Raw genomic sequence first — 27,886 nt, 5'->3', positions numbered from 1 at the left:
GTGGGTCTGCCGGAGCGATGGGAGCCCCGGGAGGCTCCGGAACACGTGGAGCGGTGGCTCAGGAACATTCTACCGGAAGATTCCCTTTCGCAACACTTTGTGGTGGAACGCACTCATCGTGTGCCGTCCAAGCCCCCCCCCTGAAGGCTCTAACCCCCGACCCCTGCTTATCCGAGTACTGAACTATCGTGAACGGGACACTATCCTGCGGGAGGTTAGGAAGTTGGAGGAGGTCAAGGTGGATAACGCCACAATTATGTTCTTCCCAGACTACACGATACAAGTGCAGCGACAGCGGCATTCCTTCCTGGAAGTCAAACAGCGGCTCCGTCGCATGGCACTCAAATACTCCTTGCTATTCCCTGCTCGTCTGCGCGTCATAGCTCAAGACAAAACGTATTCCTTCAACACTCCGGATGCTGCTGAGGCTTGGCTTGACTCGGGAATTGTCCCGGACCCGGGTGGCGACCCCCCCCCCCCGAGATCCCGCCGCGGAGCTGGCGCTCGTCGACGCCGGCGCAGGAGACACTCGACGACGAGCTCGGTGCGCCCAGAGGTGAACATCGGCCCTACTCCAGAACACCGCCATGAGGAACAGCAGGAGGCGATCCGCAGGGTGGCAGAGATCAGCGAGTCACAGCAGGACGCTCCGACAGTGGGAGCTAGCCCTGGCGCCACGGGGAGTGACGATGATTATATATATGGCCTACCAGATTCACAAGTCTCTGTTGAACTCCCGGATGTCACACCACAGACTGCTGATTTGCTCAATTGATAATGCTGTAGACTCCCTGCCTACAGGAGTGTAATGAGCTACTTTCCCGCGATTTCAACACCCCCGCACAACTGTTGCCCGAGGTGCCTGCTGCGCAGCCCCGGAGGTCACTGGGGTGTGTCCTGAACACAGTGACACAGGCCTCAAACACTATCCAGACTGCTGGCCCAATGCTACGAGGCAACCCCGCCGCTGGCGGGTCGTGGGGGGGGTACTTGCCCTCCTGATGGTAAGTCCTTGCGTGTGAACTTTCTGCTGAGTCTGTGAGCTTGCTGCTGAATCGACGGCGCTTGGGATTGTGAACCTACCTCGACAGTGGGCTGGGCGAAAATGGACGCCTGTGGCATGGGTAGAGTGCCCTTGTCAACTCTACATGTCTTCGGAGTACATTTAACTCACGTGCTTAGCAAACCCCCCTACATTGTTTTAGAACGTACGAACAGTTAGTGCTCGCTAGAGCGTTTGGACGACAGCATGTTTTGCAGTTGCCCTTTTGGCATTATTTTTCAATGTTTAATGGTTACAGGACTGGTGCAACTTTTCCGTTCCTTTAATGTGTGTTGGAGTCTTGAGGTGTATTGGTGGGCAATGTGTTCGACATTATGCGATGGTTTGAACTGGTGGACTGCTCTTTGCAGCGCGGTGGGTGGGTGGGGATCCGGGGTGGTGGTGAAGAAATGTTCTAATGGCTGTAGTTACATTTTGCACTTGGAATGTACGTGGTATGCACACCCACTCACGTCGTTATCAGGTGTACTCGTACCTCAAGCGACACCAGGTACAGATAGCGCTGTTACAAGAGACGCACCTGACCGGACCAGAGGTACATACCCTGCGCCGCCGCTGGAGAGGGCAGATATATGCTACAGCCTTCTCGGCCTATGCGCGAGGGGCTCTCATATGGATTCGCCCGGGGGTCCCCTTTGCTCTGACGCATAGCAACATAGATGAGGAAGGCAGATATGTGCTACTTCAGGGCAACCTAGACGGCCAACACATAGCTCTGGCGTCCATATACGCTTCTACTGGGTGGCGACTATAATTGTGTCCTAGATGTGGTGCTAGATAGGTCCACCCCTCCTCTGGCGAATGCGGCGATGCATGGTACTTCGCGCACATTTGCTGACTGGGCGAAGCAGTGGGACCTTGCTGACGCTTGGCGCTGCCGTAATCCCACCACGCGGACTTATTCGTTCTATTCCGGTGCCCACGCATTGCATGTCAGACTCGACCGGTTCATGCTATCCAGCGATCTCTTACCGTTGGTCACGGATTCCCAATACCTGGGTCGCACTCATTCGGACCACAATCCGCACACACTTGACTTCGCCTGGGAACGCCCACACCCACCGATACCAACGTGACGTCTCCAGCCTGACGTACTGTTAGATGCTCCCTTCCGGGAACTGCTATCGAACCGGATTTTGCAGTACTTTGAAGACAACACTGACACTGCATCCACCCCGCAGGTCGAATGGGATGCATTCAAAATGGTGGTGAGAGGCCACTGTCTGGGGGCACAGGCGGGACTGCGACGCCAGGTAGATAGGGACCTGACACAAATAGAGCCGGAACTACTGACGGGTGAACGAGAGGCGGTGGAGGGAGACGATTCGGCCTTACTAGATGCGCGCGGACGACATGCGCAGCTCCTTGACAGACTAAGGAACTTGAACTATGCAGCCCACTCGGCGCGCATGCATCACACTGGAGATAAAGCTGGCAAACTTCTGACATGGCTCATCAGGAAGGACACCCAAACACTCCCAGTGATGTCGATTCGCACGGCGCAGGGAGATGTGGTCTTTACCCAGAGGGCTATCCATGAGGCATTTTCGAGCCACTACAGGTCCTTGTACTGCTCCCGATTGAGGGTGACAGTACCGGAGATCACTGAGTACTTATCCGGACTCCCGTTGCCGATGGTCACTAATGCGTGTATGAGGAGCTGGGGGCGCCGTTCGCTGCGGAAGAACTCCGGTCTGTCATATTTTCGCTTTCGAATGGTAAATCCCCCGGGCCTGATGGCCTGCCGGCGGAGTTTTATAAGGCGTACTCCACCGTTCTTATCCCCGAATTACTTCGGATGTACGCGGCGGCGATACGAGAAGCAACTCTTCCCTCGTCCCTGAACGAGGCCAACGTGATCTCCCTATTGAAACCGGACAAAGATGCACTAAACATGGGATCTTACCGGCCACTTGCTCTCCTTAACACGGATTATAAGATCCTGGCATCTGCGCTGGCCCAGAGATTGGCACCTTTGGTCCCTACACTTGTGCACACAGACCAGAATGGATTTGTCCCTACCCGCAGCACGTCTTACAATATTTGACGACTCTTTCGCATGCAGAGTCAGGCGGTGTCCCGGTGGCCACGATCGGGGTGTGTGATCCTCGACCTTGAAAAGGCGTTCGACTCGGTGGAGTGGCCCTACCTAGCGCTGGAAAAGTTCGGACTGGGTGCGGCGTACCTCCGAATGGTGGAACTCCTCTACTCAGCACCTGTAGTGCGGGTTCGTACGAATAGGCTCTTCTCTGACCCGATTCGAGTCCGCAGAGGCACGAGACAGGGGTGTCCTCTCTCCCCACTGATATTCGCGCTCATGATGGAGCCACTGGCGACACTACTGCGAGCTTCTGGCGAGACATGGGGGATCAAGTTGATGGATGGGATGCACTCAGTTTCGCTATATGCAGATGACTTGTTACTCTATGTCAGGGACCTGACCTGTTTCCCCCGCGCACTAACGGACATCTTTCGAACTTTTGGCGAAATGTCTGGGTTGCGCGTCAATTGGGCGAAGTCGGGAGTATACTCTTTTGCAGCAGACACCCCTGAGTGTGATGTGGTGGTAATGGGCGAGCGACTACTATGGTACCCCACAGTATTCCGATATCTGGGGATCCGGGTGTACCACGAACCCACGGATCTGCTGGATGGTAACGATTTCCTCGATCACAGCGCAAGTTTCCTTCTGGAACACTCTCCCGCTAAATGTGCCCAGCCGTATTGCTCTGGCGAAGGCGATCGTCCTGCCTAGGCTCCTATATTTCTATGTAAATTTGCCGGTCTATGTGCCAGTTCGCACATTTCGCGAGCGAGACACATTGCAAAGGCGATTGATTTGGAGCAAGGGCCGTCCCAGGGTGGCGTTGAGGACCCTTTATGCTGCGACAGAGAGTGGTGGACTATCGGTCCCGAACCACGAGCTGTATTACTTGGCTGCGCAACTGCAGTGGGTAGCTTACTGGCTGAGCGGGCGTAATCTGAGTGACACAGCCACTACAGAGACTATCATGTCGATCTCCCAGATTCATGCGCTGTTTCATCTCTTGGCTGGGTCACGTGTTCAGGACCAACTCCACCTAGAGGTGGCGAGGAAGTGCTTTCACAGAGGCCTGAAGCTTACTGCGGCGGTAACGCCATACGCTCCCAACCTACCACTACTGGGTACGCCCTGGGGATCCGAGACACTCACGGCACCTCTGCTGGACAGCTGGGGAGTGGCTGACTTAGAAAGTTTAGGCGACCTATTTGCGAATGGTGCACTGCTTCCTTTCGAGACGCTAGCAAATAATACAGGGTTACCAGTGGGGCAATTCCTGACTCACGCAAAACTACTGCACACATTGACGAGAGCTTGGGGACCGCTGACGGAGGAACCACCGATACACCTGCTTATCCAATACTTGCATGTGATGGGCCATGGCTCTCATCTTGTACACTGGTTTGCTCAAGCATTGCACACACATACACATATCTCCCCTCAACGCCTACGGGACAAATGGGCGACTGACCGAGGACGGGACTGGACTGACAAAGAATGGGCGAGAGTGCTGACTGGATCGCAACATGTACCGCGCAATGCACGCTTCAAGATTATACAGTACTATGTGATCCACCGAGCATATCTGTCCCCGGACAAAATTAACCGGTACTTTGGACTCACTGCGACAGCATGCCCTAAATGTGGCCTCGTAGACGCGCAGTTTTTGCATGTCCTTTGGTCCTGCGCTTTGCTGCAGCCTTACTGGGCGGCAGTGTCGACTACTTTGGCGAAAGCGACAGGGGGCACCCTACCGACTACCTGGGAAGCTTGTCTGTTGGGGTTATTCAGGAGAACGAAACAGACGAGGGTGCACACGAGATTCTGGGACCTGGGGCTGATTACGGCAAAACGTCTTTTTACCAGACGTTGGAAGCATCATGTGCCCCCACAAACGGCGCAGTGGCGGCGCTCGCTGGATATTTGGGCGAGAGCTGAGAGTGTGGCATTGCACCGAGAGGAAACGGCAGGGCTCAGGATGTATCCTATTGCGTTGGAGTGGGACGGTATCCTGACGACCTACCACCAGGTGTGTTTACAGAATGGGATTGTGTGAATGACTTCCCCATGCTATTCAGCACCACTATTAGCATTGCCCTCATTTATTTATTTTATATTCTTACATAGCGCCAGAATAGACCCCCGAAGGGGTATCTCCGCGCTTTTGCCAGTAAGAATATGACTCCAGATAGTCGTGTTCAGAGGGGGGTAGTACATGTTACAGAGGAAGCGCTAATTACTAGTGAATAGGTGTGTTTTTAAGGTCGTCCGAAAGGCCAGATGGCTAGTGAGTGATCTCAACTCAAAAGGTAAAGAGTTCCAGAGCACTGGTCCCTCATGCCCGGCCCTCCCCCCCCCTCCTCTCTTGCTGCTTCCCTTACCGCTCCCTTCGCCCCCCCCTCTCGCCACGGTATTTCCCACATACTTTACATAAGAAGTCTACTGAGCTCACCATGTTCCCGTTGACACGACACACTTAGTTACAATCCCTTCAGTATCCCAAGCTCCCTACACACACTCATGATCACAGTTAGGCACCGCCTGGTTAATGGTTTCCTAAATGTCTAGCATTGTTCCTTATGGTTGATAGTTTCGTATATAATTTTGAATGTGCAATATCTTGGTAATGTGAATAACTGACCTGCTTTTCCGGTCATGGTATACCTTGAGTGCTGTATGGAATGAGACTAGGTTATGCAACTACTATGCAGAAGTTCTTTGCATCACCGCTAGGCACTGACACTACTGAGTGATATTGTATCATGCATGTTCTGGAGCTATATGAACCTGTCATGCTGTTTACCTGTGCTCCTGTTCAGTTGCCCCTTTGCTGCCATGCCTCCACGGGGGGGGGGGGGACGACCCGCGAAGCCTGGGACTTCCTGTTTTATGTAACAGTGCAATTTATTCACAATGACTGCATATGTGTAATTCTGTACTATGACAAAATACAATAAACATTCAAACAAACAAAAAAAAATGGGTGGGTCTGCACACCTGAAAGTAACCAATGTACTCTAAATGTAACTCAAAGTTATCTAAATCTATGCGTGCGGAGCATGGGGAAAGGGTACCAATGTCCCTAGGTATAATGTCTGAAAGGAGTCCTTGAGACCAAGGACTATGCAACGCACAGCTGTCTGGCAATCATGCCTCAGGAGTTATAAGTAAACCATTATAACCAATATTTACTGTTGTTTAAACATATTCATTGCACACATTTATTAACAGTTTTCTCAAAAATATAATGACACAATATTCATAAAGCTTCATTCATAGAAACATGAAATCAACCCTTTGCCGCACTTCCTGGACTGACGCAGTGTGATCAGGGTTGAAGGAGAGCGAGGAGCCCTGGTACTGCAGTGGAGAGTTCTCACAGGCCAATTGTTGGGCGGTGTCGCGGTCTCTAAAGTCTTGGTCTTCATGTGTGGATGTGTCAAATTATTGCATAATGGCTGCTGTCCTTTCAAGCGGGGGAGGTTGCTCCTCAGAATCCGCCTCTCCATCCGTATTAAGAGTCTGTCACGAGCGGTCCAGTGCACCGGGCCTGTCGAATGTTAACTTGCGCTGCTTAGGATAGCCATGACCCATTTCTGGCTGCGAGGGGGTGACGATGAATGCAGGTTAGGCGTGGGTCCCATCAGGGCAGGCCTTCTGGTTGTAGGGTGATTAAGTGTAGTTCGTGGGCCCGTGCCCCAGAGAGCAAAGAATTGGTGATGCCTAATGATGGAGTTAATGGGGAAAAAAGGGAGTCCAGCAGGGTCCGGACGTGCAAAGCGTCAGAGTATTTCGGGGCCCTCACTGATGCGGTGTCTCTGGGTGTGCCAGGCAAATGTTAGTCCCCACAACAGAAGGCCACAAACAAGGAGGATGCAGCTCAGCAATAGAGCTTCATGGGGCCCGGCCACCCAGTGCTGCGATGAGGGAACAGACTATGAGGCAAGGAGAGTCCCACGCAGCCCAGGAGCAGTATCGAAGTGGCCCCTCACCACCACAGTGATTATGCCGGGTCGTGACGATCTCACACGGGGAGGATGAAGCATCCCAGCCTTGTCTAGAGGGGCTCGTATGCCCGATGCAGCGAGCTATGAATTTTAAATCGAGGCGAGGGGGCCCATTACTGCTAGGGCCTCTGGTTCAGGGCAGGCACCCCCACGTTGTCCTGGCGGCAGTGTCGGGCCGTGCGGCCTGTGGCGTGGTGCAGCCAGTAAGGATGGAGAGACTCAGATAGGAGGCAGAGAGGGCCCAGCGTCTAGATGGAGCGCCTGTGCGGGGTAGGGAAGCAGCCGCAGAGTAGGCTGAGCCTCTACCCACGCCGCTTCATGTCGGCCGGAGGACCACAGCGATGGGCCCCAGCCACTCACCTTCGGCGGGTGTTGCGTATCTCTCAGACAGCTCCTAATCAGCTCAGCAGTCCCCGGGCCGCAGCGGTAATGGTTGGATGTGTGCGGAGGGGAGGGAAGGCCCAGCGGGGCACCACAGCCCCAGCCTCGCCCGCAGCCCCTGTCATTGCGGGGCCTTCGAGGCGGGCTGGGCCACCAGCAGGGTTCTGCAGCGGCTCGATCACATTGAGCTGGGGCCGGAAAGCCCACACTGCATGCGACGTCGGTGCAGGCGGCAGGATCAAAACATATGCAGGGAAAAGTAATGGCAATGCTATCCCATCATGCAGATGCCTAGCGGCCATCTTGGTCGTCGGCTTGGCCACGCCCCCAATAATGTCTTATCTTGACAAGTTCTTAGGTCCGTCTCTTTATTAAGACACCATCCACAAAAGCTTTTCCAATGGAAGGTATAGGAACAGCAAGCAGCTGAGTCTTTTTGTTTCTTTAAGGATTTCCATGCAGTCATGTGGAAGATTCAGGTGCCTTATTGTATGTATTCAGGGGTCTTATTGCATGTACTCAGGACCCAGGCAGTCCACTTAAGAGAGTGCAGGCTGGGAAGAAAAATCTTGCGTAACATCCTGAGTAGCAGATTCAACGGCTAGGGCGCCCGACCTCAGACCTGGGGATCTGGGTTTGAGTCTCGGTAACGCCGCCAAAATCTCCTGTGATTCTGGGCAAATCACTTAATCTCCTCGTGCCTAAAATGAATGTGTGTCCTCATGTAACGTAACTGGTGCTATGTAAAGCGCTCTGATACCCGATTCGGTTCGGGTCTGGTTCGCGCTATATAAAACTCTGCAAAATAAAAAAACTCTTGGAGCTGATTTCAGCATGTATATGTATTAGGGAGGTGAAGAACTGTCTAAACTGCTTCACTGATCTGATTCCAACAAGATCAATAAACCAGTTTAGAGAGTTCTGCTCCCTATAAAAAAAAAAGAACAAAGCAATTAAGTTTGCAACTCTCAGGGCTGTAGTCAAAGTTTTTTACCTCTGAAAAACTGGAGGGAGACAGAGGCTCTTCAAAGGTTAGACACAGCCTCAAATATGAGTGCAGGATCAATCCCTCAGGTCACCGCATAGAAATACAAAAAAAGACTATAGTCAAGAAGGTATGCATCCTGGATTCCAAAAACCTAGAACCAGAGTTATCATGGGTTCTGCCTGTGTTTTAGGAAGAAGGGTTCTGAAGATGATGGATATTTTGTGAACTGGAATAGATTTCTTCATGTTTACATATCTAGCTGTCCTGTTTCTAACCTCATGCAAAGAGATCGCATGGTCTACCACAAAAGATCTAGTAGACCGCAATTCTAGAGACTGTATTCTGTATTGAGAATTCACTCAAATCTTATACTGATGGGAACATGACCATTCTCTGATAAGTGAGTTATAAGTATTTGGGCATATCTTCTCTCCTCACAGAGCCTAGAAAAAAGGTCCTTTTTGAGCAGGCTCATTTTCCATTGATTACCTCTGCTTTGTGTTAATTAGGTGCCTTGGTTGAGGACATGTGTTTTATGTTACGTGGAATCAATCTTGTCTTGGTCACTTTTTGTGATATTCATTGATGACAAGACCTCAATATTATGTGCAGAAATTGCATGATCTCACATAGAAGAATGTGCTCCCCTAAACTAGACAGCTTGTACTGCAAGGCTTGCTCAAGGACACTACTTGCAACAGCAATTAGCTCGTTAGCCCAGTAACAGACACCGTTATCATAACAAATATAGATGAGATGAAATGTCTACTTCTGATTGGTTACTGCATTTCTAATGCTTGGAAAACCCCCACTATCCCAATCACTGGACACATCAGAATGGCCATCACTGCCGCACTGTACCATGCAGGTGGCACACACTATTAGCTTCTTCTGATTGGTTATGTATCCAATAAGTGTGTAATCTGTACTGCCTGGTGATAAACATGCGATGTATTAGTTCATAAGGATAAGTTACTTACCTCTAATCCTAGTTCTCTTCCAGGGGTATACTCATCAAAGTCATAAGCACTGAATTATTTCCGCCCATAAGCGGGAACCCGGAACATATAGCCTAATGCATATATATGTGTAAAATAAATAAATAGAGTACAAAGTACTAAAAAATTATACACATATACATGCATAATAAATATTATGCAGCCCTAAACATAACCAATAGGCTAAGCATGCCACAATTACATGTCTTTCTGTAGTATGAAAATAACTCATAAAATATACAGTAAGAAAAAGACATGAACATTAGTTACATTCTGCAGAAAACACCTTTTATTTTCATCAAAGAAAATATGTAATGAAAGACTATTAGACTATAAGGCTGCATACACAAATAACATCCCTGTACAGAAAAGGGAACTGGCACCTCACCTTTAAGGCCTCAGAGAATCTGAACACTTTGCCTTTAAGGATTCTAGGAGAATCCAGGTCCCATCATGCCCCACAGGTGACAGTTAGGTCAGTTCTTTTGTACGGTATAAAAACCTGTAGGAACCTGCATAGCAAATGCAACAGTAACTTATCCAACAACTGCTACTGCTCGACCGGGGAGGCGGGAGGGTGCTTATGACTTTGATGAGTATACCCCTGGAAGAGAACTAGGATTACAGGTAAGTAACTTATCCTTCTCTTCCAGGGGATACTCATTAATAGTCATAAGCACTGAATAGAGTAGCAAGCTCATACCCACTTCCAAGCGGCCAAGCAGAAAACAGAAAATCACTTTGACACGGACTTATCAGCTAGTATTATCAAACAAGTTTCTCAATGAGGCTTACCTAACCTGAGCATCAGCCTGTGTGTCCGAATCAATACAGTAATGACGAGTAAAGGTATGCACTGAACGCCATGTAGCTGCTTTACAAATTTCCGCCATGGGAACATTTCTTAGGAGAGCTGTGGTAGAAGCTTTACCCCATGTAAAATTAGCCTTTGGCCTTCCCGACAAAGATCTGTTGGCTAACTGGTAGGCCAGTAGAATACAAGAAACAATCCATCTAGACATTGATCTTTTGGAAGCTGCAGACCCCGTATTAATAGGACCATAGTTAACAAACAAACGGTCTGACTTCCTCAATGTCTTTGTTCTGTCCAAATAAAACTTGAGGACCCTCTTAAGATCTAAAGAATAGAGAGATCTTTCTGGAGCTTTCGCAGGATTGGGAAAGAAAGTCGGTAAAGTTATAGTTTGATTAATATGAAAGAAGTTTTTTTAGATAAGAATTTGCGCACGGCAAAGATAAAGATTGTTTGGGACACATGTAAGGCTTTTTTACAAGGAAGGTTAGGCGCTTTGGGAGCAAAAAAAGAGGAGAATATATTTCAGTGGAATTACTGAGTTGGAAAAGAAAATTCGCCAGTATGAGGCAGATATTGTAAGTTCAGGTAGTCTTGAGGTCGAGGTGAGAGTTTTGAAACAGTTGGCGGAGTTAAAAGCAGAGTTAGTGGGTGTTTTAAGCCACAGGGTTAAGGAGAAATGGGATGCTAGTCAGCTTGCGCACTTTGAGTATGGGGCGGGAAGCAGTAAATTGCTTGCCTGGAAGGCGAGAAAGGATAGAGTTAGGAATTTGATAAAGGAAGTGAGGGAGGACGAGGAGTCAAGTCGATTGGTTTCAGATAGTAAGGGTATAGTGGAAGCTTTTCACAGGTATTTTGTGAAAGTGTATAAGGAAGACCTGAAACCGGAAGTTGTGGCCCTAGAGCGGTGGCTGGAGGTGGTGAAGCCGCTGTCTGAAGATCTTCAGGCGGTATTAAATCAGGAGATATTGCAGGCAGAAGTGGCAGCTGTCATTAAGCAGGTGAAGATGGGGGAAAGCCCCAGGGCCTGACGGGCTTCCTGCCGAAGTTTATAAGGTGCTGATAGACACTCTGGTGCCATTTATAACTCAGCTATTTAATGAGGTTTTTCTGGGTAAGGCTTCTTTGCCTCCCTCATGGAATGAGGCAAATATTATTTTAATACCCAAGTCAGGGAAATCGCCCAAAAATCTGGATTCATATAGGCCTATATCATTGTTGAACTGTGACTATAAGCTTTTTGCGAAGATCATGGCAGATAGGTTGAGCAGCGTCATTCCCCAGCTAGTTCACGATGATCAGAAATGTTTTATTAAGGGCAGATACCTAAAGGAACTAACTTTCTCTCTTATTGGAAGTATAGATGTGGCTTCTGCCTATAATCTTCCCTTGGCGGTTATCGCTTTGGATGCCGCCAAGGCGTTTGATCGAGTGAATTGGGTGTATCTACAGGCCTTGATAAAGCATCTTAAGCTGGGTGTAAATTTTAGTTCCGCCCTTGCATCATTATATCATTCTCCTTTGTCCCGGGTGTTAGTTAATGGGACATTAACTGATCCGGTGCCAATTATGAGAGGAACGAGACAAGGGTGCCCCCTCTCCCCTCTATTATTTGATCTCTATATAGAGCCCCTAGCTTGTATGATTAGAGCAGCTGAGAGGATTCCTCCGTTTGAATTTAAGGGTTGGTCCAGGAAGATAGGGCTATATGCCGATGATATAATTATTTTAACACCCAAGCTACAACAGTCAATGCATTGCCTAGTTGAACTAACAAAGGAATTTGGGGCTGTATCAGGTTATAGTATAAATGAGGATAAGACAGAGGTTATGTCTTGGAATTTAAATGCTGACGATATAGCATGTAAAATGGAGATGCGATATTTAGGGTTGAGGATAACACACGATATACGGGAGCTCGCCAAGGTTAATTTTTATAAAGTGAAGAAGGAGATTACATTAACTATGCGAGGTTAGGGACACCTGCCTTTAACACTGTTCGGACGTGTGAATGTGATTAAGATGATGATCTTACCCAAGATAACTTTTTTATTTGATTTATTGCCGCTATCATTTGAAAAAGATTAGTTTGTTAGACTTCAGAGCGAGATCGGTTCGTTTATTTGGGCTTCAAGAGGGTCTCGTCTTTCATGGAAGAAGATTAGGAGGAGACTTTTGAAGGGTGGGCTAGCGCCTCCGGACTTTCAGATTTATTCATGGGCTTTCGTGTTAAAAAACTGTCGTATGCTCTTGGACACTCCGGGAAGTTCAACTATAGGGAAGTTGCTGGCTGCGTTGTCGAGAATGGCAAATGTTAAGCAGCATGGGTTTATGTATAAATTCGCTGATCCTAAATTTTTCAAGAAGATTAGGTTAAGAGTTTTAAGAGATTTAGCTGAGTTCTGGTTTAAAATTAGGAGGTTGCTAAAAATTCCGTACTACAGTTTTATGGCTCCGATTTGGGACACACCGGGGTCCCCTTCCTGGTCCAAGGATGCCCTGGCAAAAGGGCTGAGAGTGGATGGGCCTCAGAGGTGGAAAGATTTATTTCCGGAGGGTAATTTGGTTCCATGGAGCTATTGTGAACAGGAATGGGGTTGGAGGTTCTCCAGGTTCAAATACCTTCAGATACAGAGTTGGGCAACGGGAAAAGAAATTGCAGTTGGTCTCCATAACGATTTGGAAGAGAAGCTGATGTCAGAAACCGAGTTAAAAAAAGAAGTATCGCTGTGGTACTGGGAAATATTGGAGATGGAAGACGGTCCATTTACACTGCCGGAGACTTTGTGGGGAGACTGCTTGCCGGAGATTGCTACAGACGATCAATGGCAAGTAACGATGTCTATGCTATATAAAATAGTTGAACCCGCAAATTTAAGGAGGAACCATCTGTTTACAATCCACAGGGCATACTGGTCTCCGAGAAGACTTAATTCAAACCAGGGGGTATGGTGGAGTGCCCCAAGTGCAAGAGTCCTAAGGAAGATGACCTTCACATGTTTCGTGTATTGCCCAGCGATAAAAGAATTTTGGGAGGCTGTAAGTACAAAGCTGTCAACTGTTATTGGCCGGCAGATAAAGGTAAGCCCTGAACTTGTTATGACCGGGAGATTGGACCTGCAAGGTAAGGGCACAGACGACAATGCTAAACTGTTGTTCTATGCTATACTGCTAGCTCGGAGAGAGATTTGCAAATTATGGGTCTCGGTGGTGCCCCCAACAGAATTGGACTGGATAAGATCTATGAGAGCCATTGCCAAACTGGATATTTTGGATCAGCGTAAAAAAAGATATAGATTTTGGACCCCCTTTTTGCTATGTTTTGGGTGATGGGATGGTGGCAAGGTTTTTTGATATAATGTCCTATGATTAAGCTTTCTTGTATCTCGGTTGGCTTCTAGTCTTCCCTGGTCAGGGAAGATTGAGGATAGGGTGGTCACCTTTTGGAGAGGGTCCCTCTGTTCAAACATCTTGATGGGCATAGCCCAGAGGAGGGTACGGGCTCTAAATAGTGTGGCCTTCCCCCCTTTCTCCTCTAAAGGAAAGTTAACACATGAGATAAACAGCCCATGGGCGGTATCATTGTGAGCTGGGCGGTGAGAAGGCAAATGAGGATAAAATAAAAAAATAATTAAAAAAGAAAGTCCGATATTACTTTAGGCAGAAAACCAAGATGCGTTCTGAGAACCACTCTTAGCATGGAACACAGTGAAAGGTTCCTTACAACAAAGAGCCTGGATTTTGCTCACCCTACGAGCGGAGGTAATGGCCACCAGGAACGCAACTTTCCAAGTTAAATGTTGTAAAGCTTTATGAATAGGCTCGAAAGGAGCTCCCATCAACTTAGTCAACACAATGTTAAGCTCCCATGGAGGAGAAGGAGTTCTGATTGGAGGGTACACCTTCCTTAAGCCTTCCAGAAAGTCTCTCACCACCGGAATTCTAAAGAAAGAAGTCTGGTTAGGTGACTTCCTGTAGGCGGTGATAGCTGCCAGATTAACTTTAAAAGAGTTATACTGAAGGCCAGACTTCACCAAATGCAGCAAATAAGGTAAAATCACCTGCTCTTGACCCTGGATGGGATCATGTCCATTGTCCACACACCATAAGAAGAATCGCTTCCACTTGAAAGCATATGACTTCCTTGTGGAAGGACGTTTAGCCTCTTTCAGAATATTCATACAGTCTTCATTCAATTGTAAGTGACCATATTGGATGACTTCAGGAGCCATGCTGCCAACCGAAGGGAAGACAAGTTGGTATGGAATACTTTCCCCGCCTGCTTGGACAGAAGATCCGGGCGACATAGCAATCTCCTGTGTGGCACTTCCGATAACTGAAGGAGATCCGGAAACCACCACTGGCAAGGCCACTCCGGGGCTATTAGAATCATCCTGGAGTTGACCCTGTACATCTTGTTGATCACTGCTGGTATTAATGGTATTGGTGGAAAAGCGTACAGTAAGTTCTGACACCATTCTATCAAAAGGGCATTCCCTTGAGATCCTTTCTGGGGAAACCTGGATGCGAAGACGGGGCATTTTGCGTTTCTTGCATCTGCAAACAGGTCGATGTCTGGAGTTCCCCATGCCTGAAAGATGTTGTCTGCGACCTCGTCGTTGAGAACCCAATCGTGGGCCTCGATGAAGTCTCTGCTGAGAAAATCCGCCTGAGAATTGAGAGACCCCGGCAGATGTACAGCTACTATTGACAAGTCCCTCGCCAGAAGCCAGTTCCAAATGGCTTGGGCTTCCATAGAGAGTCCTTGACCGGGTACCTCCCTGTTTGTTTAAATAATACATTGTTGTCGTATTGTCTGTCTGAATCAGGAGGGATCGAGACTTGAACAACGGAAACAGGGACTTGAGAGCCAGGTCTACAGCTCTTAACTCTAGCAGATTGATGTGGTAACCCCTCTCGGAATCGGACCAAAGACCTTGTACTTGCAAAGGACCCATGTGAGCCCCCCAACCCTGGAGAGAGGCGTCTGTGACCAGAGTCTGTTTTGGAGGATCCTGATGAAACGGCACTCCTTTCATTAAGTGCGATCTCTTCATCCACCATCGGATGGAATCCTTGGCTGCCTGATAAAGACTTATCTGATCCTACCTTCTAGACATTGTTGCAGTGGGCGCATATGCAATCTTGCGTTTGGCACTATAAAGATGCACGAAGTCATGGACCCCAGCAGAGATGACACTTGACGAACTGTCGGGAATTCTGTATGAAGATGAATCTGGCATTTTGCTCGAATTGATAACCACCTCTCCTCCGAAGGACACACGTTTACTGTTTTTGTGTCGAGGAGGGAACCCAGATAATGAATCTGTTGCATAGGGTTTAGTATGGACTTTTCTGAAATTGACCTGAAGTCCCAGCTTGTGTAGCAGTTGAAGGTATCTTGAGAGATGATTCTGAAGCAGAGATGGAGACGAGCTCTTCAGGAGCCAGTCGTCCAAGTAAGGGTAAATGAAAATCCTCTGATTCCGAAGGAAGGCAGCTACCACCGCCATACACTTGGAGAATGTTCGGGGAGCTGATTTCAGCCCGAACTGAAGAACTGCATATTGGTAATGCTGAACAGACACTTGAAACCTCAGATACTTGCAAACTTTTTCTTTTTCTCCAGGCCAACAGCCTTAAGAGTATCTAGTTCGGTTTTCATTTTAGCCATCTCATCGTCTGCATGTGATCCTAACAGCATTGATCCATTAAAAGGCAAAATAACAATTTTCCTCTGAGCATCAGGCTTGAGGCCTGTGAAACAGAGCAAGGCTGATCTCCTGAAACAGATACCATGGGCATATCCATGCGCTGCTTAATCAGCAGAGTTTGCCGCTGTCCCAATAATTTGATTGGCCACCAACCCTCCTTCTTGTACAATTTCCAAGAAATCTTTTTGATCCTCCTTGGGTAATTTGTCAACGAATCTTGTTAAGGAATCCCATAACAGTCGGTCATACCGCCCCAGTAAAGCAGCAGCATTCGCCACTCATTACAGAGCCTGCTGTATTACACATTGTCCGCCCCAAGGAGTCCATGTTTTTGCTATCCTTTTCTGGTGGGGCAGATGAGATGGACGTCGCAGAATGTGTCTTTCTAGCAGCTGCAACTATAAGAGAATCAGGTGGTGGATCAATACGTAGAAATAAAGGATCCCGATATGGGGCCTTATATTTCTTTGCAATCCTCGAGGACCCCGAGCCCACTGTGGCAGGTGTTAGGAAAGTCTTCATTGCTGGTTCCAGTAATCCTGGCACTAAAGGCAATAAAGGTCTCGCCAAAGACTTTTGATGTAATGTCTCAAAAATGACCGATGATTTAACTTGAGGTACAGTCATAGTTATGTTAAACTTGCTGGCACCCCGACATAACACCTCACTGAAAGTACCCAGATCATCCACAGGCGATACCCTGGAAGGTGGTGGAAATCGTAGGAGAATAGTCTCTGTAGGATGACCTTGTAGACGTGGTCGTTGTAGGAGGCCTCTGCCTTCTCCTTGGAGTAGGAGACTGATGTGATCTGGTTGGTTCTTTAGAACGTGAACGTTGTTTCAGTAGAGATATGGAACGTCTCGGTGATTTATTAGCAGGAGGTCTTGAACATTCGAAGGCCAGAGGCCTTTCGCCCGCTCTGGGTTGCATCTTCCAATGGCGAAGACTTTCCAGCCATCTAGGGAACACATTGATAGGAGGTGACTTCTGCACCGGAGAGCCCTCCGGTGTAACCTGAATAATCTGGATCCCCAATTGAAGATGACAAAGAACTCCTTGACCATGGATATCTAGATACAAGTCTGTTCACATCTTCCACAGGTACCAATTGCCTGTCCCTCGACGTCGAACGCCTCGACGTCGAACCAGAATGAGCCACCATCGACGACGACTGAAGCGGAGAGGCTCTGGTAGATGGAGATCTATGGGACGACGCCCTCGACGTCAGACCCTTCGACGTCGACCGCTGAAGGCCAGTCTGTGTCCTCGACATCGGCTCTGACCTCGACAAAGACCTATGACGGGTCCGAGAGGTTGATCTCGAGTGCCTCGACGCCGACCTCGAACCAGGTGAGATCTCGACGTAAACTTTCTGAACCTCGGTAACTTCTTCGACGTCGAACGAGCCCGAAGCATGCCTCGACGTCGACTTATGCCTCGACGGCGACCTTGATCTTTTACGCTTCTCAGGTCGCGACGTCAATCCACTTCTCACCTTTGACGATCCCACCTTCGACGTCGATCCACTTCTCACCTTCGACGTCGATTCCATTGTCATCGACGTCACTTGTCTCGACGTTGATATCGCTCTCGACGTCGACTTAATTCTTAAAGGTGATGTCTTCGACGACAATCTCTCTTTTTCTACTTGCCTTGACGGCGCCGATCTAGACTTCGACGCCAATCTTACACTTTCGACTGGTCTCGACGTCGACGATTCATCATGACGTTTTTTCTTACTCCTACCATCAGGAGGAGCAGATCTTCGACGTTTTGTGGGAGAGGAGGGCCTTCCTGGTGAAATACGACTTCCTGGGCCCTTTGTATGATGTTTATCTCTCTCCATAAGACCAAGAAGTCAAATCTTTTCTCTCTCCTTCAAAGTGCTTTTGGAAAATTGAAGGCAGTGATAAAAATTTTCTGTGTCGTGAGAAGCAGGCAAACACACCACACAAACCGAATGTGGGTCGGTTTTAGACATTTTCTTCCCACAGGAAGGACAATTGTAGAATAAAGGTGGCATATCTGACTAAAAAATAGCAACCAATTAGTCGGAAAAGATGCAAAAATACCACCAAATATCAGAAATAGCGAAAAAAGTAAATAACCAAATTCTGACTGAAAAAAGTAAAAAATCAATTGAGCTCCAGTTCCAGGTTCCTCTCAGAAAGAGCCGGAAAAAAGAATTGACCTACCTGTCACCTGTGGGGCATGATGGGAGCTGGGTTCTCCTAGAAGCCTTAAAGGCAAATTGTTCAGATTCCATGAGGCCTTAAAGGTGAGGTGCCAGTTCCCTTTTCTGTACAGGGATGTTATTTGTGTATGCAGCCTTATAGTCTAATAGTCTTTCATTACATATTTTCTTTGATGAAAATAAAAGGTGTTTTCTGCAGAATGTAACTAATGTTCATGTCTTTTTCTTACTGTATATTTTATGAGTTATTTTCATACTACAGAAAGACATGTAATTGTGGCTTGCTTAGCCTATTGGTTATGTTTAGGGCTGCATATTATTTATTATACATGTATATGTGTATAATTTTTTAGTACTTCGTACTCTATTTATTTTACACATAAATATGTATTAGGCTATATGTTCCGGGTTCCCGCTGGTGGGCGGAGAAAATTCAGTGCTTATGACTATTGATGAGTATCCCCTGGAAGAGAATTACGAAGAAATTCTATTGTACTCGTTATTTTATTGGACATGTAGTGAAACGCCTTTTTGTGGTTTACAGAAAAGGCTGTACCGAAATTCTGCAAATTGAACACTAGGTTTCCGAGCTTGTTGTCACTGTGTACAGGTATAGTAAATTCTCTTTGCATGTGAACCCTGATGGTGTTTGTGGTTCATTTTATGTAGGTTTCTACATCTGGCAGAGTATTCAGGCATTACTGTGGTCACTGGATACCAAATTCTTCCTTGATCACTCGACCCCTGCAGGCTTTGACATACATGGACGGTTCAGACAGTGCTGTGATCCGGCGACTGTGACATAGCATTATACACCCAAAAGTGCGAGTTGAGAGTGGCAGCAGGGATTTCCACTAGTTCTACAACTGAAGAGTGTGTTGCAAACTGATGGTACTGACACTGTTGGCACCACACATTGCCATCAAAAGATGCACCACTCTGAGCACTGCTTGCCTTTTGTCCGATGATTGTGACTAATGATGTTTTTTTTTATTAATGTGTGCTCATCATTGATAGACACACTAAGGTACAACCACATTTAGGTAACATGGCACTGCCAGGTGCCAATGGCCACCTCTTTGTAGATGGCTCTTGTCTAAAGAATGAGATTGGAACATTGAATGCGTCCTATGCTGAGGGTACAGCTCACTGTGGGCAATGAGGCTTTTCCTTTACTATTCATTTGTTACCAAGAACATAAAAACGCCTGAAATGCGTTAATGAGAATGAAAATAGTTGCATGGGTAATTATGACAGGATAGCATGGGTGGAGTATGGGGATCGTTTGTTCAAGTAGGGGACAGCTTTGTGGAATATGGACTTTTAGAAAGGGAACACAAGGGTTAGTGGGATATGAAGCATATGATGCAGGTGAATTGGCAGGTAAAGGGATGGAAAGTAGAAATAGGTTTTGTGATTAGGTAATAAATGAAGATGATGCAGGGCGCACCAATAATATTAATATTTACTATGCACTGATTAGGCAGTAATGGTTGGTTTGTCACAATTGATAACTATCTGTCCAAAGTGATGCAGTCATTAATAGAGGAGGAAACCTGCTCCCATTGCACATCGAAATTGGTTTCCAACGGTTTTTAAATGATTAAGATCCGTATGCCCCTGGCACTGTTGCCGCCCTCTCAAGCGAAGATATGGGTTGCTAATATTGTACGAAAATGATTTACACAATTTTGCCCTTAATGGATGATACAAACCAGAACAATTATTATTCTCATCCTGGACACATGTAGTAGAGAGGATTTATTCAATACAGAGCGCTGGTATGTGTTACATTCATTAATGATTACACAGATTTTACTGGGTTATACCACAGTAGTAGTACAAAGGGCTGTGAGATCAATTGTACACAAAAGTGTGGTGTGTTTAGACTGGGTTCATGTGAGAAGTTGGCCTGATGTGCAGTGCTCACTATTCTAGTGATCACTATATATCAGTCCAAACAACCCTTATTGATGATTGGTTGTAAGTCAACCTTATAGACCAGCTATCCCAGTAGCATGGATACGAGCAGTCTAAGGCTAAGACTCTAGAGGGCGTGTTAAGCCAGCTGTTTTACCATCACATTACCCCTTGAACACCCAGTGAAAGGACACCACACAAGTGTTATGAAAATAAACAATGTATTTATTAGAATCACAACAACCCTGTACTCTTTATGAGGACAGGGTGCTAAGCACACAACAAAACTCTTACGAAAATACTTTTAAGTTAGCACGTTACACAAATGCCCGAGGGGCACGAAAAACCATATACGCTAAAAGTGGAATGCGAATTACTAGCAGGTAAGTAACGATTCTCAGAGGCTTTGGGATCGCTAGGACTGGACTACTGAACCTTTAGATTACTAGCAGGAGGCCTAGGGAACTCGGGTGCAGAGTGTGCACTCTCACGCGGGATGCGGGACAAAGTCTATGGAAGCTAGAATTCACAAAGTTAGTGTTCACGGGCGAACCCGACCTGGTGGGAAGAAAACGACAGTGGATCCTGACCCTAGGATAGTGAGGCTATGCTGGGACACCGAAGTGCCGAAGTTACCTAGCCCAGGGGCTGCAGCTGCATAGGTCTGAAAAGACGTCGGGGATCTCGTTGCCGAACCAGGAGCCTGGAAGGAAGAAGTTGCTGGCAGGCGACCAGTGAAGGAAAGTTCGATGGATCCAAGCCTGGATCAAGGAAGAAGAAAACCTGAAAGCAGAGGGGACCAAGTTCTTGAATCACTAGCCAGTGATTAAGTGGGCACCAGGATGGCACCGGGCGAAGTCACCGCAGTCAGGTGAGTGGGCACTGCTGGGCTCTGCAGTCTCTCGGACCAGGAGGCGTTGTCGGCGACCAGGATGGAGGTGCGAGCTGTCCCACGGAGGTTGAAGTCGTCGGCGTCGAAGTTACCCAGGAGTGGGCAACAAGCCTTGGCTAATTCAAGCCCACGCGGTGGACTCAAAATGGCGTCTTGAGTGGACCAGGAGGGTCCAGGGCGCTCCTCTTCGGGAAGGGAGCAAGGGCCAGTCTGGAGCAACCAGACCAGCAGCAGAAATGTCGTCGGGCGTCGTCAGGAAGGCCACAAGCCAACGGGCTAGTAGCCAAACAACGCGGTGAGCAGCGGAAAGCAGAAGGGCCCCACGCAGATCGTGGAGATGCTGGGGGGCTGCACTTCGGAGCTGGAGCTGCTCAGAGTCGGGGCTTCTCGGACCCCAAAGCACTCACCAGTAGATTACTCGGCGGGCTTGCTGGAAAGAAGTCGTGCAGTCTTACAGATGGCCGGTCCCTTGAGGTCTCGTCGCACCCACGGTTCTCAGCTGGGCTGTAGAGGTGGGTAGAGGTCAGAGGTGCCAGGGAAGCCGGTTCTCGTCGAGCTGGGCAGTCGGATTCCGGAGGAAGGACTTACAGCAGACCGCAGTGTTCTTGGATGGTGCCTGCGGATGCAGGGTGACTACTCCTTAGTCACAAGGGAGAAATCTTAGGAAGAAGTCTTGAGTTCCTTTCGCAGAAAGTAGTTTCAGGATTCAAAGATGATCTGATTTGGAAGGGGGCCAGTCTCTACCTTTATCCTGTAAAAAGGGGCTGGCACGCGACTAAGTCCTGCCCTATGGGTGGGACCAGGAGGGGGGTGGTTACACCCACTTCCTTGGCGGGCTTTTCCCCAGGCCAGGGGCTGGAGTGCCCCTGGAACTGGTTCCAGCCGGCCTATGCACAGTGAGCACCGGGGTGCCACTTGCAGTCACCTTCCTCTAAAGCCCTGCCTACCTACAATACACAAAACCCTGTCTGGGACGGTGCTGGCACCGCCCCTGGCAGGAAACCCTTTGTCCTTATCTCCTGCTCTGGGAGGACTCCCAGCAGCAGGAGGGCAGACTTGTGTCTCGGTGGCAGCATCCATTTTGTGGATGCTAAGGCTCTGTCTGACTTTTAACCGGGTTATAGGTTACAGGCATGTCGTGTCCCTCTAGAAGGGTGGAATGCTAACCCCGTCGCCAGAATTGGCGAGGGGTTAGTATTCCAATTCGTATGACACCTTACTCGACATGTTTTGATAAAGCGATACCAGAGTTGGCACATAACCGCGAGGATTATAATGCACTTAAGAGTATATGGTATGCGATATCATGGAAACGGCTAAGGGATGGATCCCGAAAGCCGCAGACAGGCTCAGCTCATGCTAGAGCACCATCTCACACGATTCCAAGCACTCTGCCTTCAGGATTGTTAAGGCCTGCTATAGGAGTGACTGATAGGAGATCTGTGTGTCCATTTTAGGGTTAGATATAGGTATACTATATCTAAAGCAAAGGGTGAGTACACCACCTTGCCCCAGCTGTCGTGCAGCCAGTTGTGTCAGTTTTAGTTAGTCAATCCAGGGGTGGCACAATACATGCTTCAGCCCCTGGGAGACTTCTGGGTGCACCTCAGCCCTGGGTACAGGGACTTGGAGAGGGCCCAGTGCCAATTCAGTACCTGAGTACAATTTGGATAGAGAGAACAGCTAGGCTGTGGGTCTGATTAGCAGGCCCACAGCCAGGGAAAGTCGTAAACCAGTGCAGCAAAAAGCAAAAAATCTGGGTGATCATAGGATTGCAGACCCTACTCTCCTACAGTTCTTTTGTATGATAATGAGTTGTTTTTAATCAAGGTATGGCATTTTCTGCCCTCATAAGCTTTAATTAAAATGTGTTACCATCTTTCTGATGCCATTACAATGACCTAGTGACATGTTTTGCCTGTGACAACAGCGGTCAACATCGGACCAACTCAACCGCAATTCGCTACTTGACCTGATCATGGTTACCTAATCGCAGGCTCTACAGGCTAGGTCCCACAGTTGTGGTAGAGCCCCCCCGAGGACTGCAAAAGCGTCCTGCCTAAGCGAGTGCAGTTTGCGTCCAGGGCGTGCCCCCGCCAGTGCTAACACCCACAGCCGTACACAATGCATAGCTAAAACGAAGAGGGCGATTCGCAAAGTCTCCTCGCTGTGTGCTCGTGCCCCTCCACAGCCACTGAATTTCCAGGAGCTGCAGCGGCGCAGTTAGAGCAACCTAGACCTACTTATCCAAAACAGTACGCCTACAGGTTGGAGACAGGCAAGAAATTAATAAGTCTCGCAGACACTGGCCCAAGTACAACATCCTTGGGAATGGGGACAATGAAACAGCTAATACGCAAAAAGGGCTCAGGGTCAAACTGGACTGCTTAAAGTATGACTAACCAGAGTAAGCAGAACTGTGCTGTGGCTGACCTAGGTGGATTTCAGACACCATGTCCATTGCTCTAGTTGGTCATACATTTGGTAGTCCAGTTTGACCCCAAGCCCTTTTTTCACAGGAAGTTTAGACTCCACAGGAGGCAATGTTGAAGGTGAACATGAGCCCTTTTGACCTCTAGGCAGTTTGAGTCATCCTCATCCGATGGTACTGGTGTGGGCTCTTCCACAGCTGGGTGTGGTTTTGGGGAAGATTGAACATCAACAATGCACCTTTAGGTTCTCACCTTTCTGTAGGACATTGCTGTCTGGCTTCTCTGCAGGACCGTACTATACATCACAGGGCTCATCAACCTTGACACAGACACTGACTTCACTGAGGAAGAACTATCAGATGCTGACAGCAAAAACTCCTGCTGCTTTTAAGTCAACGGTCTTTACAGCAAATGTCTCAACATCAAATGGAATGAGGATGGTTTCAAGGAGAGTCAAACTGTTCACACCAGGAGCTGAAGACATGACTGAAACCCCCTTATCCGTCTAGAGCCAGTGAACCCAGAATCAGAGCGGCCAACTTCCCACGGTTTACCATGAAGTGAAATCCTAGCCCTGAGGCACCCATATGGCATCTCCGGATAGACATTGCATTTCGTGCGAAAGATTCTAGGTTGCTTCAGCTGTCTCAATGTATTTAACTGAACAGATACTGTTATTCAGACTGAACTTCTATAAGGTGTATACTCCAAAAAAGATAAATCGAAACGGTCACGACTGCCAAAATCGAGTGACTAGACTGTTTCAAACGAAAGCCCTAATATCAACATGCAAAAAAACAACACTGACTGCAGGTAGGACAGAGTAAAAGGACCAAATGGGTCTGTATCGTCTTTAAAACTCAAGGTATAAAATGCCTATAGTTGCTGTCATTAGCTACACTCCCAATCAGACTTTGAGATCCAGTAATGACAATAGTTCATCCAGGCCAGACTTAATCGAAAATCCCATGAGGAGAAAAGGAGCTCAGCATTGGAACACTCTATTGTCAACTCTCAACATTCAACCTAGCTGGCTGCATTCAAAAACAATCTGAAAAAAACAGAGTCTTGAAAGAAAAATTCCCATATATCCACTATAACACAAGGACTACCCTCAACCCAGCGCTGTTTGGATGATGTTACTCTGTGTGTAGTTCTAACTTCACTAATATCAAAGCTTATATTTTGGGTGACTTAACTTCCAATGACTTAGAATAAGTTTCCGGACAAGATGGGTATGTAGCATTAACTGGAAATACTGCTTTCTGTGGGACTACAAAGTGACAATTTGTCACATGACAGTGCTTTACAAAACAAATAAATATACTTACCAGAGAAATATATTTTATTAAGTGCATAACCCTGTAATTATCACCCTCTGCCCAAAAAATACTTCCCATACCAAAGTGCTTGACTGAAGTTTATATGATGAAACATAACCAGCAATTATCACCTTCAATTTAAAACAAGAACACACTCATCAACTAAGCCGCTTTACCTCGCCAATCCACAAAGTGCTTAAAATGCTCAAATGCAGCTGTACTTCCATGTCTACATTAATGATAACTATTAAAATAGCTGCAAAAGTCATTGTACTCTTGTGTTTAAATCTGTTAAATTATTTTAAGATGGCTAATCTTGAAATCACATGCACTACAATTGGTGGGGGCCCTACTGCTTATATTACAGAAGACTATCTGAGCACCTAACAAGTGCTGCGCTCTTCAGAAAGGACTATTATTTTCATGTATATAAGTAAGGGTGTTCTTACCTTCTGGTGGCTCCAAACCACTGGGACCCGAAGGCTGGAACCCACCAAGTGCCCACTCGATCATATGCTTGTTCTGGATTTCAACTGCTTTAGAAGTGTCAGACTCATCATTTTCGGGACAAGCTGGAAAAATCTTCCCTGCTCGACTACTAGCAACCTAGAGAATAAAAAACTGTGTTTGTATATGATCCTTCAATAAACTGCTCCTAAAGTACATGCTAAATGGATAAACTGCAAATGCCCACTAACAGCTTGACTGTAAGGGATAAACATGAATGTTGATTGGCCTTAGGATGATGGATTAAAAACCACCGAAGCAAGGATTCCCAACTTGATAAAATATAAAACACAACAAAAGAAAAGTTCCGCTTGGCCCACAAACTTTATGTGCTTTCTTAAATTTAATTTACTGCTTTGGAACCTATCTGTTGAGAGGTATTAATTACACCATGGAAAGCAATTCTAAAACGTTTTTGTGCAATAAATATTATGCTAATCAATCTATCCCTTAAAGTACTTCTAATCACTTTATCTACTCCCTTTCTTCACATTTAGAATAATAGTTTCTTATGTCTCCACAGCCTTTGAACCAATTAACTTTGATAACATTATTATCCTTTTCTTTTTGATGGCTGTTCAAACCTCATTTCCCATTATGTACGGTTCCCAAGACTGTAGTACAAAAAGCAGAATATGACTGAACCGAAATTTAGCTACACAACACCTTCTCAGAATACTGTCTTACTTTAATAGATGGTGTATTTTTACATCTGCAAATAGGCCTACTTTACCATTCACTGCCTGTAACACAAATAGTTGCAACAGTGAATAGCACTAGACGAGGACCGATAGTGAAGACGGACTGATTGTTTATAGATTATTCCACCATGACTCTCTACTGGTCACTGTGAGTCAACCAGGATACATTATTCACCACCCATCATCTTCACGTGGAGATATCCTCACTAGTGCTTAAAGGCAAATGTTTTCGTTTCAGTATAACCATTTATTCGAATGAACATCAAACCAGCAACAGCCATTTAGCACCATATTTACATAAAACAGGGGGGCATCGCCCAAAGGTTGCATATAAGCATACAGAAAATAAATATCAAGAGGCATCAATCTTTTGAAAGACACTCAAATAGTCTTGACCTTAACTGTTTGACTCCTCAGAATAGGGACTCATCAAACAGAACTGCATTTGAATAAAAAGATAAAAACCCAACTGGAAATAACAGGAGCCCTTAAAAGGCTAGTCGTTAGACTTAACACATTTTCAAGAACACTGAAGAGCTCTTATTGTGCTGAACGTGCAGTCGTTTTCTAATCCCTTGTAATGCAAACTGTGCTATGCAGGTGGCAATTATCAATAACACCTAACTCAGCTGTTTCTCAACCAGTCCAGCAGAACTTCTCAGCAGTAACTCAGGCTACTGATCAATGCCAACCTGTTTTTATCTACTTTCACTGGTAATCTGGACAACAAATCCATTTGAACAATAGTTCTGCTGAATGCATAATTCATTACATATTAAAATGATAGCAACATGATAACTAATTGTACCAGTGGTAGCTAGCAAATTCATACAGCTTTCGCATATAACTTATGAAAACAACTACTTGTGATCAGCCGTTACACAAACTTAGTATTGCATAATAAAGCCTCCAAATATCTGCTGCCCTTGAGCAATGGAAAATGTGTTTTTTAGTTAGAGGTGAGTTTCGCCACTGTGTTCAAAGCACACAAGGCAAAACGTAATGCATGGTTCTAACTTCTGATCCCCTCAGCCAAAACCATTCTTTTACAATTTACCTGTCTTGTTCAGCTGCTATTTCATTTTCCATTAAGTATGAAAAGGTGCTCTCACCTCTTATGGCACTGAAATCCCACATCCTTTATTTAGAATATTATTTCTCCTCCAAGCAATCCTTTATTGTAGTCCTAAATGGCCATCTGCCCTGCCCGAAGAAAGAGTCAATGGAACTGTCCTTGGCTCTACCATGATCCTTTATCTCTGCAAAATGGGAAACTGGCTATACGGTCACCTACAGGGCATGATGGAATAATGGTGGCATGCTATTCCTTGAAAGAGCAGCAAAGTTTCCCCAGTTTTTCAGGCATCAGCTGACTAGGCTACACCACCTCAATATTCTGTCACCTGCACTTTAAAAAAAAATCTGAAAAAGAGTTTTGTAGTCACTAGATTATTTTTGTGACTGTTTCAATTTGAAATTAGTATAGTTTTTAATAGGTTGTTCTAAGACATTTTATTTCTTAGAACGATTGGCTTTTTTCAAAATGGAATCATATCTATCTATATATAGACACACACAGTGGGGAAAGCCACTCCGTAGTTAATAGTTAGAGTCACTAGAGATACAGAATTTTTTACATTCATGTCCCTTAATAATTCTGCACCCATGTGACACATGTCCGACAAACTTTGCAGAGCTGTTTCACCAGTTTCTTTGTCGAACGACTAAAGGTTTTGCGGTGTTGGGTCAAGGGTGTGCAAAGAAAAAAGGGAAGCCCCAAAGCAGGATTGAAATCCAATCAATTTTACATTGACTTTTCTATTTCGAAAACTGAACGTCTATTTTGCTCAAATTTGCGACCATTAGATATTAGGGTGTGAAGATGATTCTTTTGGGTACTGCAGGTAAGTA

General features: G+C 46.6%; 1 protein-coding gene across 8 annotated transcripts in view; it reads right to left on the bottom strand.

Annotated features, from left to right (window-relative positions):
• The window catches only part of DNMT3A (DNA methyltransferase 3 alpha), a 2,120,215-nt gene that overhangs the window by 854,238 nt on the left and 1,238,091 nt on the right, over positions 1–27,886 (bottom strand). For all 8 annotated transcript variants that reach the window (XM_078650037.1, XM_078650035.1, XM_078650036.1 and 5 more), the window contains one exon: positions 25,217–25,373. In XM_078650037.1, the coding sequence (XP_078506163.1) occupies positions 25,217–25,373 (157 nt within the window). The remainder of the gene's footprint in view (positions 1–25,216; positions 25,374–27,886) is intronic.

Source organism: Lissotriton helveticus, chromosome 6 (assembly GCF_964261635.1).
Source record: "Lissotriton helveticus chromosome 6, aLisHel1.1, whole genome shotgun sequence".
Taxonomy (NCBI): Eukaryota; Metazoa; Chordata; class Amphibia; order Caudata; family Salamandridae; genus Lissotriton; species Lissotriton helveticus.
This window is presented reverse-complemented; position numbering and strand designations above follow the sequence as displayed.